At 36.3% G+C, this 19,088-nt stretch overlaps 2 protein-coding genes across 3 annotated transcripts in view; one reads left to right on the top strand and one right to left on the bottom strand.

Moving 5' to 3' along the window:
- The window catches only part of GABRA1 (gamma-aminobutyric acid type A receptor subunit alpha1), a 1,147,113-nt gene that overhangs the window by 796,996 nt on the left and 331,029 nt on the right, over window positions 1-19,088 (top strand). The gene's annotated exons all lie outside the window — the stretch shown is intronic.
- GABRB2 (gamma-aminobutyric acid type A receptor subunit beta2) overlaps window positions 1-19,088 on the bottom strand; it is a 209,791-nt gene that overhangs the window by 190,030 nt on the left and 673 nt on the right. For both annotated transcript variants that reach the window (XM_049776062.1, XM_049776063.1), the window contains exon 3: window positions 18,224-18,291. In XM_049776062.1, coding sequence (XP_049632019.1) covers window positions 18,224-18,291 — 68 coding nt within the window. The remainder of the gene's footprint in view (window positions 1-18,223; window positions 18,292-19,088) is intronic.

Here is a 19,088-nt window from a genome sequence, read left to right as displayed (position 1 = left end):
AACCCCTGAACATCACTGGGTGTGAACCAAAAAAAAAAAAAAAACAACCCCCCTCCAGAAAAAGAACTGAGTATCTGAGAACTAGTTGGTGTCTAGAGAGATGTTCAGGAGTTCATGTGATACCAAGGATTTAATCCAGATTGAACTCTTGCCATGAACACATTATTGACCCTCTTAATTAAAATATGTCTATATATTATCATATGTTTAAAAAAGCAAAGAGAGATCCACATATAATTTGATCCATGTTTTTATTTAATCTATATATTGAAAATTCAAGTGGGATGTTCCTGACCACATACACATTTACATAGCAAATCCTTATTGTCTATTTTTATAAAATAATAATTTTAGGGTCCATGGAGACATCTGTGAAAGACCACTGGAGCACATGCAGAGCATGCAGAAGACCCTCAAGTTCCATCCCCAACACTACATGGTATCCAAAGCACTGCGATTGTGGCACTTAAGACTTCTCAGAAGCTCCCACACATTCCAAACTTCCATAAAATAGTATAGATTAATTCACACTAAAACCTATATCTCAGCTATTGAGAATATATAAACTCCTCAATGGCTGGAACCAACTATCCATCCCTCTCTCAATTTCTGTTTCAGGTCTCTCTCACTCTCCTTTGTACCTAAAGGCCTAATGAAATTTGACTTGATCAATTTTCTTTCCAGTCATGAATGACTATGCATTAAAAATGACAGTAAAAATAGATTAACCTAGGTTAAACAAGAATAGAGATGAGAAGGGGAAGATAGGAAGAGGAGGAGGAGGAAAACAAAAAGGAGGAAGAGGAAGAAGAGGAGGAGGAGGAAGAGGAAGAGGAGGAGAAAGAGAAGAGAGGGATATTTGCCACAGGGAAAGGGCAAGCAGGAAGCTAGGGATATTGATGGTGGAAAATGGGCACTGGTGAAGTGTATTCTACATTATATGACTGAAACTTAATCATGAACAACTTTGCAACAGAATAAAGCCTGTTATGAATAATCTTGTAAACCACAGCATTTATATAATTAGAAAAATAAATAATAAGTTGTACTTTCAAAATTATTTCACTTAAAAAACTAGAGCATAAAAATAAGATATATGGTTCAAATCTGAGAATATTTATAGCCAGGATAACTTTATAATGGTTTCTTCAGCAACTTTAAATAAAACATTACCTGCGGGGCTCTGGTGGCCCCCAACAGCCTTCTCTCTCCTTCCTCTCGGACTCCGGGGCTATCCCTAGGTGCTTGCCCAGGGTGCCAACAAGGTGGGCACTGGGGAGGAGCTTAAAGGGGATCCCAGGCCTTCCCCACCCCGACCCTACACAAGAAGGGCGGATTGGGGGAGGGGACTGGTGAACTTCCAGCTTTCGGTTCAATACCGAATTTTTTCTTGTCCTGAGAGCTGGAAGCTTCAGCTGGCATGGGGAGAGCAGCACAGCTCCATGCCGAAAGCCCTTTTCTCAAGCTTAGGGGAGGCTGCGGGGCTCCAGCGGCCCCCAACACCCTTCTCTTTCCTTCCTTCGGGACTCTGGGGCTATCCCTGGGTGCTTGCCCAGGGTACCAATGAGGCTGGTGCCGTGGAGGAGTTTAAAGGGAACCCCAGGACTTCTCCAACCCCCACCCTGCACAAGAGGGGTGGGCTTGAAAAAGTCGTCAACTTTCCTTCCCACTAGTCCCCATTCTCAAACCGCGTGGGGTCTAGTGCCCCCATGCATAAAGTTTATATAGTTCAATAGGACATCATAGAGTTTAATCTACGTTTGCAATATACAGAATGTAATATACTGTCCTTCCCCCCTTGGTTCACCATTTTACAGGCTCATTTCTAGTCCTTTACTCACTCATCCCACTGCCTATTACCCCACATTTAACCCTTATTACCTTCAGTTCTTGGCTCCTCACAAGCAGATCATTATTCCCACTCAAGCCAGCTGCCAACCAGATCCCAAAGTGAAAAAATAGGCTCTAAGATTGAAAAGAAACCAGTACTCTGTTGATATTGATCTACTTTCAGTGGTCTCCTTTCCTCTACCTCCCTTTATTGAGTACATGTGCTAGCTACCATACTCTGTTTCTGAGAAGTCCCCGCTCAAAGACATTTCCTGATACGGGACTGCTGGGAGTAGTTTTTGAGACTCCAGAAGGCCAAATCATAGACCAAAGTGGTGTCCCAGACTGAACACTCCCCTGACTATTTCTAAAGACATAAAAGGGAAAAATATATCTCCTTCACGTATCTTAGATGTATTCCCTTAACAGCTATTAACTCTTATTGGATATCCTCTTATATAGTGACAATTTTACCCATTGTTTTTGGTTTGTTTTGCGATCTATTCAATAGGGAATTCTGTCAGAAGAGCCTTTCTGTTTAGAGTTCATGTTAGAGCCAAGTCACGGGATTGTTGGACTTGTTCCCTTGGCCCTCATATGCACCAAAAATACCTTGTGGCATTGTCCCCTTCTTGCATAGGCACATTAAAATGGGAAAATATTACATATGCCCCTGAACCATGAATACTATCTACAGAAACAACCACAATTGTCTATAACATCACCAGGAAGCAAACCTCTACCAGAGAAGACCCTACCATTGCCCTGGCATCAACTTACTCCAAAGAGGGGTCTCTTAACAATCAGATGACTTAGCAACAGCAACAACCTGCTTGCAGGGAAGGGCTCTCCGCATTGCCCTCTAATGGTGAGGTAAAACTAGAGAATGCTTAATAACATCCTGACTTTGATGAAGAATATGCACAGAAACCAGAATCTTTAACTACAGAAACCTGACACCAACAAGAGCGAATCTGTGAAAATTTTTTTATCAGAGAATGACCGAGGGGTTGGGCAACCTAGTGTGCCTGGAGCCCAGAGTTGATCTTATGCCAGAAAATTTCAGGCCCTTCATTTCCCCCATATTTTGCTGGGCCTATGCAAACAACAATGATTGCCTTTCATACTGTTTTTACTTTTTTTTTAATTCTTATCCTTTAAAAAAAGAAGAGCTCACTAAACTTTCTGCTAGTGCTTTAATGAGTTCATTGGTGATTCAATAATTTTAAAAAATATACTTGCCACTGTACATTTTCTTTCCTTTCTCTCGCATCTCTTTAGATTTTCTTTTAATTTTCTATTTTTTTAATCATGTTGCTTTTGGTCTTCCTCAAAAAAATTGTATTATTAGCAGTTATGTCAAGTATATGATGCATTTTCTTCAATAAATAAAAATATTAAAAAAAGGAAAAGATAAAATTGCAATGTTCCCCCCCCAAAAAAAAACCCTTAACTGTACCTAAGAAGTTTCATAAAGACAAAAGTCACTTGACAAAAAATATAACCAGTCCATTTTATTGTATTTTATTTTATTTTGTAGTTTGGTTTTTGGACCACACCTGGTTACTCTTGGCTATGTGCTCAGAAATCTCTCCTCGCCTTGAGGACAATATGGGATGACTGGGATCGAACTCAGGTCCATCCTGGGTCAGCTGCGATTAAAGCAAATGCCCTACCACTGTGCTATCGCTTGGCTCCCCCTTTTCTTAAAAAAATTATTTTTAAACCAGTCCATTTTAAAGTGTAGTTTTCAAAGCTGTCTCACTAAATGAATAAAAAGATTTTTGGTTCACTTAAAATGTATGTGTTCAATAGTAGATTTTTCTGAATGTAAGAAATCACTGTATTTTCCAGAAAAACATAACTTCAGATTGATAAATTATTTTATTCAGTTTCTTAAAGACATGACTTATTCTCCAAAGCATAGTCTTAAAATTAAGCATCAAATACATATGTAGAAAATAAAGGAAAATCTGCTTTTCTGTGTGGTCTATAATCTACAGATCTCTCAACTATAAATCAGTCAAGTACTTAAAATATTATGACTTTAAAAATGACAAAGATGTCATTCTCTAATGAATCTGCTAGAAAAATGGTTTGACACCAGGCATACCAATATACTTCAAGTAAACATTTATGAGAATTTTCCTAGTATGCAAGCCATACATGAATTTACAATTTAGTCTCAGTCCCACCAGCATCAAAAAGTGAACTTAACAGTGTGTGAATAAAAGAAATGCTTTACATAACATAAACATCAGAGAACACTCGGAGAGATTATTAACCTATTAACTCAAAACCTAAAGTATTTATAAAATGTAACTTTTAGTATCTTCAACTGCACATTAAAGACAACAAAGAAAAATTACTTAGCACAGTTTTTAGAGTATGGTGATTTCCACATGGATAAAAACATAAAGTGGTGATAGATTTCACAAACTAATAATCAGTATTATTTTTTATATTTATATTTAAAATTATTTAGCATCTGTTTTATGTTTAATGATATTCCTTTAAATTACTTTAAGTCATTCATTTAGGACAAATATTAGAAAATATTCACTGAAAAAATATAACCGGTGTAATGTTAACACCTCACAAAAATGGGCAATTTTAAAACTGTCTGATTATATAGTCCTTTGTCAATTCATTTAACTTATAATTCTAAGAAGAAGGAATATCCATAATTATTTTAAACAAGCACTCCTTCCTGGAAAAAGGGAAAAGCATACTTTCTTTAAGAGATTACTTTTTTTTTTTTTTGCTGATTCTACAGAGGTTGCAGAAAGGGAATAAATGGCTTGTGACTAGCAAAAATGCAATTGTTGAATTATCTGCATTCCTAGGCATATTATCCACTATTTCCCATCAGAATAGAACAGCTTTTAATTTCTATCATTGTTCACTATATTTTGTTTTCATGGTGAATGCATACTACAATCAGTGTCAAGGTATGTATGAGATGAAAATATCTTGTTTAGATATGATTTTATCAACTGTTCTTTTAATTCAATTTTTATGCTTGTTATATATTTCCAAAGTAAACAAATAAAATGCTGTGTGTTTATTGAGCAAGTTAGGTAAAATGAGATTCAATTCTTTGCTATCATTTCTATTCACATTAAAAACTGAAATATAACATAGTAAAAACTGGCACTTAAATGACCAGTTTAATGAAAGGATTTGTGAAAAAGTCAGTAGAGAATGAAAATAATTTATTTGATGGTTTTGTGCCAATCAGGCACTAAACTGGTGATTTTTAGAGGAGAAATCTCAAGATGCCTAATCACCAAGGCCTTAAGTTTAATTATCTACTTCAAGAATTATAATTAGGCAGCCATAAATAACTTGTAGGAAGTTGTTTGGCATCATTGTTCCTCCATGTATACTACAATGTTAACGACTCATCAGTCAAGTATCTGTCTTCGAAACATGGACACAGTACTTAAATATTCTCCTAAAATAATGCTAAAATAGAAGTATTTCCCAATTTTATCTAATATCTCTAAAGTAAATAATGGAAGCAGTTTGAGCTTATTTATTTTGAGCAATCAGTGTGCAAGGTAATTCATCCCTCCCACCACTTCACACAATGTTCATCCTTCCTAAACACACTTTCATTTTTATTATTTGTGCCAATAAGGTGACTGTGAAAGTCCCAAAGGGTATTTTAAGACTATAAAAATTGTCACTGGAGGTGGAACTGGTGCTCAACCAAACATGGTATACCTAAATTCAACTATGAATAAGGGTAATTGAAGGACTCTCCATCACACTCTCCATTATCTTCACTTCCTTCTTGAGGAAACTAAATTAATACTTCATAATTCTAAAGAAAATGTCAGTCCAAGTATAAAAATGGTTTCATATTGGGGCCAGAGTGGTGGTGCAGCGGTAGGGTGTTTGTCTTGCACACAGCTCACCTAGAAGGGAACATGGCTCTATCCCCTCATGTCCCATATGGTCCCTCAAGCCAGGAGTGATTTCTGAGTGCAGAGCCAGGATTAACTCCTGAGCATCATCAGGTATGGCCCAAAAACCAAAACCAAAACAAACAAACAAACAAACAAACAAAAATAAAGTTGGTTTTATATCATTCTATAACACAGTCTAATGGGCGCAGTGATAGTCACATACACTTGATAAAACTTCCTGGTAGACTGACATGCTATAGTTCTTCAATTGCCCTTAGAACAAATTCTTTCAATTCACATTCGATAAAATCCCACTAATTACCAGACAGCATGTTGGCCACTAGGGATATAGATAGACACTAGCACGTATTTGCACAATTCAACACATCTCTGTCTTTCTTCTAAGTCTTACTCTGTATAAGATATAGAAAGATTTACCTTAAATTTCCAGCAAAGTAATTATTGCTGTTGTGTTAGAAGAGAAATTATTTTCTCTTCAATTGCTCAAACAATTATTTCTAAGTTAGGACCTTTTGGCAGGTAAATGGGCAGTTGGTGCCAAATTAGAGTGCAAAAAAAATAAGACTTGGCAATAAAAATGCTGATAGAATGTTAATAAAATGAGCAGCAGCAAGAGCCAATGGTCTAAAGTCACTCCCCATTTTTCTATTTAAACAGGGACAGATAATAAAAACTACTTTTTTCTACTTGTTTAATAAAATAGATCCAGTGCAAACATGATTGCAAGCAGTTTATAAAATTTCCATATATTTTGAAAACACACTCATATATATATATATATATATTAGTTTTGAGACTATTGCCAGAAGTGCTTAGGGCCTACTCCTGGCTCTGTTCACAAGTTCATTCCTGGCAGTGCTTGGAGGATCCTATGAATATAGAAGTTGTGGGCTGTGTGCCTGAAAAAGGGGAAATCTTATGCACAAAAATAAAAATCTTATCTACTATGGATAAGAACCCATATATTCTACAATACTGGGGCACCTCTCACCCTGAACATATGTCATGTAGACCAAACTTAGACTCCATGAGATTAGACAGTGATTGTTAAACTGCAAACCCCAGATCACAGACGTAGAACTGACACAGTTCCCTACAACAGCACCAGGAAGCAAACACCCCCCTAGGAAATTCCTAATACTGCTCTGGCACCATCTTGCATCAGTTTGATATGACATCCTGAGGAAATGGCAACTTGACTGAAGAGAGGGTTGCCCTATCTTATCACCTAACAGTAAGATGAAATCAGAAGACACATCGACCTTTGATCTGTGCAAAAACCAAGATCGCTAACTACGTAAGACTGACTTTCACAACCACAACTGGGCAAAACTTATCCAGGGATCAATAAGAAAGTTCCTAGCCTAGGCTTCAGCATAAGATTTGTACAAAAATCAAGATCTCTAATTCCAGAGGTCTGACTTTGACTACTATGACTGAGTAGAACTTCTGGAAGCATAATGAAAAACTCTATTCTACCTAGGCTTTGGCTTAGTATCTGAGCTAAAACCAAGACCACTCATTAAAAAAGACTCTTTAGAACAACAATGATGAAACAGAACTTCTAGAACCATAAAGGAAGACTTTTTCCTAGACTTCATCCTAGGACTTGCAAATACCATGATCTCTAGCTACAGAGGCCTGATTTTATCTTCCACTATTGAGCAGAAAGTTTCGTGACACCATAAAAAGACCTTCGGGTGTGAAAATGAGCATGTACCAATTCTGTGGTTGTTCCCATGGCAGTATGCTTCAAGGGTGGAGAAACCCTGAATTTCTTAGGTCAAAGGAATCCTCTTTCTCATTTTCCCCAATACTTACTGTGTTCATGCAAATAAATAAATAAATAAATAAATAAATAAATAAATAAATATAATAAGAACAAAACCTTGCCACACCAGCCTTTTTTCCTTCGTTTTTTTCTTTTTTCTTTTCTTTTCTTTCTTCTTTTTTCTTTTTTCATTCTTGTGGTTATTATTTGGTGATTTTTTTTGTTGCTGGGTGCTTTTTTTGCAGTTACTGTTTTATTTTAATTTTTTGGCTTTTTTGTTTGTTGGTTGGTTTCTTTGTTGTTTTTGTTATGTTTTTCTTCTTTTTTCCCTTTCTACTTATAAACTGATATTTATAACCTCTAGACAGACTCTTCCTAGTTTTGTTTTTCTTTTTCCAACAGATTCACACACCTTGAATCATCTTGTTCTGCCTCATAAATTGAGGGAAAAAAAAATGGATGGTACCAGAACCAAACAGTCGTATGAAAATTGAGTGGAAATAGCAAATTATTAATACTTAACTATTAAGCTTAAATACCAATCTAAAGTCAACCACAAAAGATTCAATACCCTTCTATAACAAGCTATATACAGAGGGGAGAAGTTACACTAGCAGTCTGGAGGCAAATGAGGAAGAAATGAAATGCCTGCTGGAAACAGGGGTGGAGGAAAGACAACCCTGGTGGTGGGAATGGCCCTGATCATTGTCACTATTTACCTTAAATACTTCTGTGAAACATTTAATTCACTTTGGTCACAATAAAAATTATTAAAAAAAAAAAAGAAGTTGTTGGCTATTTGCTAGGCAAGTGCCCTATCCATTGTACTATCTCTCTGTCACCCTTTCCCCTCATCTATTTTTTTTTTTACTTTTCTTTAGCTATCTGCTTCAAAGTATTTTAACACATTAATTCTGGAAAAATCTTAATATATAAGGATATCAAAGAGTAAAAGGTTATCTGTGTAAGTTTGTATAAAGTAAACACTTATATTAAATTTTTTTCTAAATGTATACTATTTAAATACATTTTCACATCTTGTATAAACTTTTATATTATAATTAATGGTATAGAAGTTGTTCATTTTAAAAAAATTCACTGCTAAAATTATAACCGGCATTTTATTAAATATATTAAATAATTTTCAAATATATAATTAACAAAAACCAAAATATTTATATTCCTGTTTACTATATATATTCACAAGATTATGGACTAGTATGTAACATAATACGGTTTTTATTGGAGGCTGTAAAAGTATATATTCCATTTCAGAAAACTTAAGACTGTAAAAATACTCTATTAAATGAAAACCTAGAACATCCTTCCTATAGCATGCAACAGTATCCCTTTGCTTTGCAGGCACAAAAATGTTCTGAGGAACAAGATTGTGCTTTTGGGTAAAATCAGGACATGGTTTTTACTGATTTGCTTAAATAAGGTAAATTCCAGGGAGGTGGTGAACGATTTTTTTTTCTGAGAGGTGATGAGCAATTTTTTTTCTGAAAGGGGATTGAAGGCTAAGCAAATATCTGATGTGAACTATAAACTTTTCTATAAAATAAATAACAGCAAGTTATAAAATATGAATGAGCAAAAATAAAAAACAAGAATTGGACAATAGAAGTCAATTATAGCACATAACAAAGAGACAAGCATGTGAACAAATTTTGTCTTTGATGCTTTTGGATATTTTAAAATAAGTTTTTGATTTGTTTTGTTTTGTATTGTTTTATTTTGTTTTGTTTTGTTTTGGGGCCATACCTGGTGGTGCTCAGGTGTTACTTCTGGCTCTGAACTCAAAAATCACTCCTGTCAGATTCAGGGGACCATATGGAATGCTAGGAATAAAATCACTGTGCTATTGGTCTGCCCCTTAAATAGGTCTTTTTTTCATAATGCAACATGACTGAACAGAAATAAAAATGGAAAGTAAGTGTACAGTTTGTACTCAATGTTTAAGACTATGATTTCCCTCTCACTGCTTGCAGACAAAAGCACACTTCTATATAGCTATGGTTCTCCACTGGAAACAATTTCAACTTCAGAGCTCATTTGCCCATTTCTGGAAACAATTTTGGTTTTAACAACTGGTGGGAACTATCTTGCACCTGGTAAGTAAAGGTCATGAGTTTTGTTAGACATTCTACCCTGCACATGACATTAATTTTCTTCCAGAATAATAAGAGTGCCAAGGTTAAGTACCTAGCTATAGAGTGTTCACCAAACAAGTCTGACTCTGGCCTAAAATAGTACTTGTCCCAAAGAAACGCACTTTCTCTGATTGGCAATTGAATAGACCTAGACCATTGAGTCACTGGGGTAGGTTAGGGAGTGCCCTGAAGCACATACAATGTACGTTTAGAGTATAAGATTTCCTGGTCTGACTTTTTTAATAGTAAGCCTGCAGTCAGAACTTACGTTTAAGTCACAGTCAAGCAAAAGCATTTTCCAGCGAATTCTACCTACAAAGGATTATCTGAAGAGTGAAAAAATAATTTATAAAGTGGCCATACATATCATATGGCACAGTTGTTTAAAAATGGATGGTTTCATGAAAATGATGTGGGATGGAGAAAGTAACAGAATAAAAGGTGCTAAGGCACTTGCCTATCAATACATTCAACTCTTCAATCTGCATATGGCCATTGTCTGAGCACTGGATGGGGTCATTTTTAAGCACACAGTCAGGAGTATCACCGAGCACCAACCAAAACCAAACCAAAAAACTATTTTAATGGGAAACGTTCAATAGCAATAGCAGTCTTGACACTAACAGAGAAGGGAAAAGATGTGGCCTACTCACATATTGATCATAGCCTAGCACCACTGAGACAGTTTAGAGGTTTTTGGATAACAAAATGTTATTATAAGTAAATACACAGCACCCATCAAAGAGAAAGGCACTTTTATGTTGTAACCCCTGACTCTTCAAAATCATACATAATTTTTATTTTTATTTCTTGGTTTAAACTGTACTTAATAGATGTAATAGAAAGAATAAGCTTCTCAAGGATGAAAATCATGGCTGATATTTAATGCTCACTAAATATAGTAACTACATAAAATATTATTTTAATAAAATTATCACATTTTTCCAAGATGAAAAGGGTGATGAATAACTAATTTTTAAACATTTACTTATTGCTTCCCAAAACCTCATCACAGGGATAAAAACTTACAACTAACACCAAACAAGTACTCAAAGAATGAAAGTGTGTTATTCTCACTTCAGCTATCATTCAAAACATGAAAATTTTGTTTTGTTTTGGGGCTATATTCAGTGATGCTCAGGAGTTACCCTTGGCTTTGCACATATGAATTACTCCTGGCAATACTCAAGGAAGGACCATAAGGGCACAGGAGATTGAACCTTGGTCAGCAGCATGCAAGAAGAGAGCTTTTCTTGCTGTACTACCTGCCCAGCCCCTGAAATGTTGGTGTTTATTTTTTTAAGGAGATTATGCTGAGTGGTTTAAATACGATTGCAATAAATTTAAGCATTCATTTGCTAGTTGGGTGACTGAAGAAGAAGCGACTTAATATCTCTGAGTCTTAGGTTCCTTTATATAAAAAGACAGGCAGTGACCAGTTGGCTGTCTTTGAATGAGATAATCACATCACAGGATCTGTCAAGCTAAGTGTCAATAAGCAGCAGCCAGTAAGAATCCAATGAAAATGGTGGGAAGTGTGAATGGAATAAAAAGAAGTGAAGAGAAGAGGAAGGAGGGCGAGGATAATAAAAAATCTTGCTGAAATAGGGTAGAATAGTTTGTACCATTTATTTTGAAGTAGGATTGCCTATGGTCAACAAACCTCACCATGCTTCATGCTTCCTGAATATCCTCCTGTGTCCCAAATCTTGTCACATGCACATTCTCTAAAAGGCCATTTTTAGCCTCCTCTGATCTCCACAAAATGTGGAGACTAGCCACAGAGACAGGCTTTCCACTTTCTGTCTGAACAACTCACCCCTTCATTCTGTTTTGAATGAAGTATACTCCCTTTCACTAAAGAATAGTTCTCTCAAGATATGGCTCCTTTTAGGGATTGTCCTCTCCACTTCCTTTGCATTCCAAACACTGGAGGTATACTTTTCAATTACTAAGAGTCCTAGAGCGGAACTGTAATGCAACAATAATGCACTTGTCTTACAGGTGAAGAACATGGAATTTATCGCTGCATCTCACGAATGAGGTCCGATACTACATTGAGGAAATTTCAAACTGATTTCGGGTGTCTTTTTTTGATATCTGATACAGCTGAGGATTTCTTTTTAAACTCTTTGCCTTAGCTTCTTGGACATTTTTATATGTAGATTTTGCCCTAACTCTGTGAAGGCTGCTTAGGTGCCTTTATTTATTACTCTCTTTTGTGACTTCCCTTTCTTTTTTTTTATCTTTTTTCTTTTTATCTTGTCTCTACACTCAGAAATTGCTCCTGGCAGGTTCAGGGGACCATACAGGATGCCAAGATTTGAACCACTGACCTGTATGCAAGGCAAACGCTTTACCTCCATGCTATCTCTCTGGCCCCTTGTGACTTCCTTTTTAAGTTTCTACTATTTCAATTATAGTGCTCACCAAATTCCCATTTTTAGTTATTTTGTTAATCTCTTTAAATTTTGTACATTCAGACTGATAGGCCCCACTTATATACTGGCTGTGTTCAAATTTGTGATGCGTCTAGCCACAGTCAAGACTTACTCAACTCTAGATATGCAAACACACTTACTGGTTATTTTACTTCAGATTATACCTATGCAGAAAAGTAAACCTTTTCCAAATTAAGCTCACTTTGTGCCTAACAAGACTCAACTCTATGGTCCACTCCACCCATAGAGCTGCCCTTCATATGTTCTCTGTATCATCAGTAAATTATGATGCTATTAGAAGCTTGGGATCATCAAGTTACCTGAAGCCTCTAACCCCATCCTAATTGTTTTTATCTCCACTTTCCTAGCCCTGTCTTAGTTCACCAATCCCAGATTTTTGTAGTGAGTTTTCATCTCATATCTTGGTCTCAAGTCCTGTATTTACTTCATCCTGTATACTTAGAACTATATTCAGAAAGCAAAATATGTTAAGTAAGACCTGTTATTTATATCTCTTTATGAGTCCCTAGAGTCTCTGGAAAACAATTTAAATTATTAACAAGCTACAAAAATGGTCTTTATAACTTGATCACTAAATATGATCTCATTGATAAAATCTCAACACTTCCTCATCTCTAAACTTGAGTACAGCCATCTAAAGAAAATTTCTGGCATCCTTATTTCTCCTTGAGTCATTTTTTTGTCCATACCTAATAATGCTCAAGGCTGACTCTTGGCTCTGTACTCAAGAATCACTCCGGGGCCGGGCGGTGGCGCTGGAGGTAAGGTGCCTGCACTAGCCTAGGACGGACCGCGGTTCGATCCCCCGGTGTCCCATATGGTCCCCCAAGAAGCCAGGAGCAACTTCTGAGCGCATAGCCAGGAGTAACCCCTGAGCGTCACAGGGTGTGGCCCAAAAACCAAAAAAAAAAAAAAAAAAAAAGAATCACTCCAGGTGGTATTCTGGGAACCAGAGGGAATGAGGGGGAGTTCCTCCCCACTCTGGCTGTCTCACTCCCCACCCATGCAGGGGAAGCACCCTGCTCTACTCACTTCACTAACACATCCTTGAATCATTCTAGTCTATATTTTTCTGCTTGGTGACCTTAAATTATCCTCATCTTCACTTACAAAATTTTACAAATGACCACAGCATTCAACATTCCCAATTATGCCCTTGTATTTCCTCTTTCAAAGCACATACAATTCTATATCAGTTCTCCAGTGATTCTTCCTACACTAGTTGATTGAACAATGAATGCCTTGAATTTGAGGTATCCAATTCTGTGATGTTTCCCTAATGAATACAAACAAATTATCGCTATGACAACAAAAAATTTACCCACTATTTGGGAATTCATTGGAAGTCAACTGTTAACTAACCACTGTATCTAGAGCACACTCATGTGTGGCAAGAGACTCTAATTTTGTTTATACAAATGTCATGGCAGTAATTAAGCAGGAATACTGTTTTAATATGTAACTTAGAGAGCAATTTGAAAAATAAAATAGCAAATAGTGAAGTCAAGTCACAAATGAACCTATGAGAGTTTATGGTGCTAACTATTCAACTGACTGCTCTGAAAAAGTTCTGGGGAAATATGAGATTATGCTCACTTGAAGTTCAGAAGCAACTGCAAGATAATTTAAGACAGTGAACATCAAGATACTATAAATTTAATGAGGCAAGGGGGCAAGACAGTTTTGTTCATTGCTATGTCCTTGGTGTCCAACATCTAGTTAAATCATAGTAGCTTCTAAAAAAAAGTGTGCTGAGTTGAATTTTAAAATGTGAAGCTGGTGAAACAAGAAACATCTGCTTTTTTTTTCTCTAAATTTTAAGTAGCACTTTTCTCCATTCACCATTCCATAAAATAGGTAATTTGTGCATGTGTTTACTAGAACTCTTTCCTCAAAAGTGAAATATTGCTTCACTCGTTGGTTGGCAAATGTGTTGTTTCAAGATGGAGAATAATTTTCTTTAAATGAAGAAAAATCTATTTCAGTTCATAATCTTTAGAGCCAATTTTGGATCTTAAAATGTACTGTTCATCAAAGAATCTTAACAAAAAACATTCCTGCCAATGGAACCAAGACATCCAAAAATATTTCATCCCAGAGCCAAGCTTTCTGCTCAAGAGCATTCTAGCTGAGATCTCATCCTCTAAAGATGCTCCACTCTGACAAAAGTCAACTGAGCCACGTAGCTCAGAGATGATCATCGATTGTCCTGAGGTAAGAACTTATGGTGCATGCTATGTTGAAATTGGCACTTTCTTAACATTTGTGCTATATTTACAAGTTTACATGAAACTTCTCTGTAGCCAAAGAAATTTTGTAATAAAACAAACTCTAGAGCAGGAATTTCCTAGACATATATTTTTCATATCTTTCTTTTTCTTTCTCTTTCTTTCTTTTTCTTTCTTTCTTTCTTTCTTTCTTTCTTTCTTTCTTTCTTTCTTTCTTTCTTTCTTTCTTTCTTTCTTTCTTTCTTTCTTTCTTTCTTTCTTTCTTTCTTTCTTTCTTTCTTTCTTTCTTTCTTTCTTTCTTTCTTTCTTTCTCTTCTCTTTCTTCTTTCTTTCTCTCTCTCTCTTTCTTTCTTTCTTTCTTTCTTTCTTTCTTTCTTTCTTTCTTTCTTTCTTTCTTTCTTTCTTTCTTTCTTTCTTTCTTTCTTTCTTTCTTTCTTTCTTTCTTTCTTTCTTTCTTTTCTCTCTCTCCTTCCTTCCTTCCTTCTTTCTTTCTTTCTTTCTTTCTTTCTTTCTTTCTTTCTTTCTTTCTTTCTTTCTTTCTTTCTTTCTTTCTTTCTTTCTTTCTTTCTTTCTTTCTTCCTTCCTTCCTTCCTTTCTTCCTTCCTTCCTTTTTTTTTTTTTTTTTTTTTTTTTTTTTGCAGTTTTTAGCTCACACCAGGTGATGCTCAGGGGTTACTCCTGGCTCTGTGCTCAGGAATTACTCCTGATGGTGCTTTTGAATTTGAATCCAGACTGGCTGTATGTAAGACAAGTACCCACTGTACTATTACTACAGACCTCACATTTTTAATTTAAAATTTTTATTTAAAGCAATTTTGGGGTTTGTTTTGAGGCTTTAGCCCACAGTCTTAAAACTTATAACTGAATATGCCTCCAGAGAATCACTTCTGGCAGAGACCAGATCAATTGCATGAAAGGTAAAGGTCTTACTCACTGTATTATCTCTTTTAGCTTCTTTCTCTCATTTTAAATATAAAAACTTAAGATTTAGGATTGTAAATTACCATTCTAAATAGAGTGTTGTAGAGAGGAACTACTGAACACCAAACTTTCAACATTAGATTATGTTCACAGAATACTAACACCTTCACATGTACCAGTGTATTAAATTTGGTAGATTCCTGAGATAGGTAAAATTGACTACTACTCATGTCCCTATATTTGATAGCAAATTGAACTCCTAGTGACCACAACTGACTTCTCTCATGATGACTAAGCAGAAATAGCATTTAAGACTGGATTCAATACCTGCTGTTTCCACCATTATTATTTACTGGAAGTAACTCAAGTGACTCAAGTTTCTTTCCTCTCAATAAAAAAGATTAAATGATAACTTAAATAGCATAATTTAAACCTTTCAAAAATGTGGTTTGTTACAATAAAAGGAAGTTACTATTCCTAGAGGCTACAAACAAACCAAGAATATAATGAAGTAGAAATTGTGTGAAAATCAATATTTAGGTCTCTCTCATAATCAGTCAACCATTCTTTCAAAACTAAGCCTAATCATATGACCCTAACCCCAAACACAGAGGCAATATATCCCAAATCTCTTATTTTATTTAGACACAGTGATGGAATTATTCAACTTTTGATTCAATCAATAATCATACTTTTAAAAAATGAACACATATCACAGAATTTTTCTTTGAGGGACTAATTGAATGTTAGTAAGACAAAATAAGTGTTAATTCTTCAAAAAATTAAAAACATGTCTGGACAAGTCCACATATGTTAACATTAGACCAAGAAAGGAATCTTGCATAGATTTCTTAACACTTAGTTTTAATCACTAATGCTTCAACACTGTCCTATTTACCACCTGACATTTGTTTTTGCACTTCAACATCCCATGACTTTTCAGTAACAGTAAATAGCTTTACTAAATAACACCTTGAGATAGCTGGGTCTATATTTTGACTAGCAGATCTTGTCATTGCATCCACCTCAGAATATCTCTCCAAAATGTTGCAGGTATGAGGTGAAAAGAAACTCAAGGAAAAAAGTTTCTACTACTCAAAACGATCTGAGGCTATAATAAATTAGGAATTCTTAGGTAACAACCTGTAGAAACGTCTAGTCATTTTGTCACTGTCTCCTTGAAATCTAATTATTTCTAAGTTTCTCCATAAAATACTATGTTTATGATGCTCTAAAGAAAAATGATAAATTAATGTGGACTACAAAAGAGCATACGTGAATCAAAAATCAGAATAAGGCATCCACAGAAATCACATGCAGGATACACAATACCTGAGTCCAATATTGCTTTTAATAACATCATTTTGATTCATGCTCCTAGAACTTAGGAGATACTCTCACAATTGGCATTCAAGATATTTCTCATGTGAAACTTAAAATATAAACTCATAAAGACCAAGAAGTCAAGACAACCACACAAAAGTGAATATTAACGTATCTGAGAAACTAAAAAGTTTCTCCAGAAAGAAAATTCTTTAACTTACAAGAGAACTTTTATGATTGAACTATTTGTGATCCTGAATATCAGCCTGTGATTATAATATCTTAAGAAATTTCTTGATTGATAAAAATGTAAGAAGATACATGTCACAAACCGCCTCTTAAAGAGCTAACTATTACCTGATGACAACCCAAGATGTCTTATACTTTTGGGATACTATCACCCATTGCTGAGCACTGGTTAGACACTTAGGCTGATTATTTGAGCTTCCTATTTGAATTCTGAGAATATGAGAATCTGGCTAGTACTGAAAGAATGCTCACTAACACACACTGGCTCTATTAAATTAATCAACAAGTGAACTAGCTTTCAAGTCCTGGTGGCCAGTCTACAAATGTTTTTGAACAAAATCTTATTCGACACATATACCCTTCCTTAATAACGCTTCCCATTTTCAGACAGACCCATGAAACAACACAATCTTATGGAATGATTTCTGTGCTATAAAAATTGGTGCTAACACTTCAATATTAAATTTCAAGATGGGGGAACGTCAAAATTAAAGAGTACAAAGTCACTGAAGATAGTCCAAGAAAGTGGGGGTAACAGAAATGCAAGTTCTTGACTTGCATGATTGCAGTGCTCCAACTTGGGCAGCAGGGGGAGCTCCTGCATGACGCAAACCCCCCACAAGTTATTTCTAGTTAGGAACACCCTGCTTTCCCCCTTTACATTTGTCCTAAGTCCACGAAGGAGGCTGCACGAGTTGTGTTACTGTCTGTAAACTGCACACGTTTTGGACACGCAGTGAATAACTGCAGAAGTGACTGGATTTGGCAATAAGCTTGCTTTTTGAAAGGAGTCTCGGCAATTTTTATTTTACTTATTTGGATCTGCAGAAGGGGTTAAAGGAGGCTGGGAGCAACTGAGCAATTGGGGCGATAAGAGCATACCTGTCAAGAGCCAGCTCTGAAAGCAACAAGTGGAACTCAGTATCAGGTCATGTATTACGCCTCTTTTTAGCTTTGTGGGATCATTTCTGGGAAGTAAAGAATGAAAATTTTCCTCTCCTTCCCTGAATCCACCTCACATTCAGAAAATGACTCGATGAACTGGTTTCTCAATTTCTCCTTGGACTTTGGCAGGTGGGAGTTTCCAGTCAATGGCTATATTTTGCATGTGACTTGTGATGCACTTTAATCACTGTATGCCAAGTCTGAAGTATCAGAACAAGGTTGGAAAAATCATTACCAACTAGAAAGTCGGTGCTGAAACTTCAAACATCATAGGTCTCCAAAGCAAAATTCCCGGTCTTTGCTCTGCCTTTACACACATGCGTACTCCCCTTCCTCCTCAGGTAAACTTCTTTCCCCTTCTTCTCCCCAGAGGAAGGTTGACAGAGACATGAACCTCCATACTCACCATATTCACTTCAGAAACCATATCTATGCTGGCGATGTCAATGTTCATTCCCACGGCCACAGGAGGACCTGAAAACCAAGATGGACAGTCACATGATTTCTCAGAACTTCATTCTGAGCAAGTAGTCCCAATGCTTAGGACACTGCCCCAATCATTCCCCCTGTTCACCCTCAAAATCTTCCTTCCTTTGCCCTTTACTTCAAGGGTGGCAAGTGTTTCTCTAGGAAATGCTCTATTGTACATGCACACACGTGTCCTGTTAGGGGAGGGATTCCAGTTCTGTCTGTATGAGTAAGTCTATCAACACGAGAGCAGACAAAACTCAGGAGAGCATAGTATCCTTCGAACTCAAGAAGATTTTGTATATCGTAGTGAAACCACTCTCATTCTTTCTCACTCTCCTTCAGTGATCTGGATCTACGAGAGTGTTCTAAGTGTCTGAACCAAAATCAAACAGCATGTCAGCATCTGTGTCTGAACCAAAATCAAACAGCATGTCAGCATCTCTAAGATATAGTGAGAAATAGGCGTCCCCATTCTTTCTTGTTCTACTCTTATCCCCTATGATGCCCCTCAAGCCACCCCCACACGCACACACAAGTCTCCACCATGCCATGCTTGAAAGCTTCCAGGACTGGATCATTTCCAGATACTGGCTACTTTAAACCATGACAAAACTCTTTTCAAAGTAGGCAGGTTCAGAGGGTTAACTCCACTACTCCACCAATTGTCAGCACATTTTGTGCTCCAAAAATGTCTAGAATGGTGTCTCTCGCCTACCACATACCATACTTAGGAGGGTTGTATTTCAAGGGAGCAAAGATGGAAAGCAGATAATTTTTGAAGAGTGAAGTCAAAGGCTAGC

Source organism: Suncus etruscus, chromosome 6, assembly GCF_024139225.1.
Source record: "Suncus etruscus isolate mSunEtr1 chromosome 6, mSunEtr1.pri.cur, whole genome shotgun sequence".
Classification (NCBI taxonomy): Eukaryota; Metazoa; Chordata; class Mammalia; order Eulipotyphla; family Soricidae; genus Suncus; species Suncus etruscus.
Note: the sequence above shows the minus strand (reverse complement) of the source record. Positions and strands in the feature narration are given on the sequence as shown.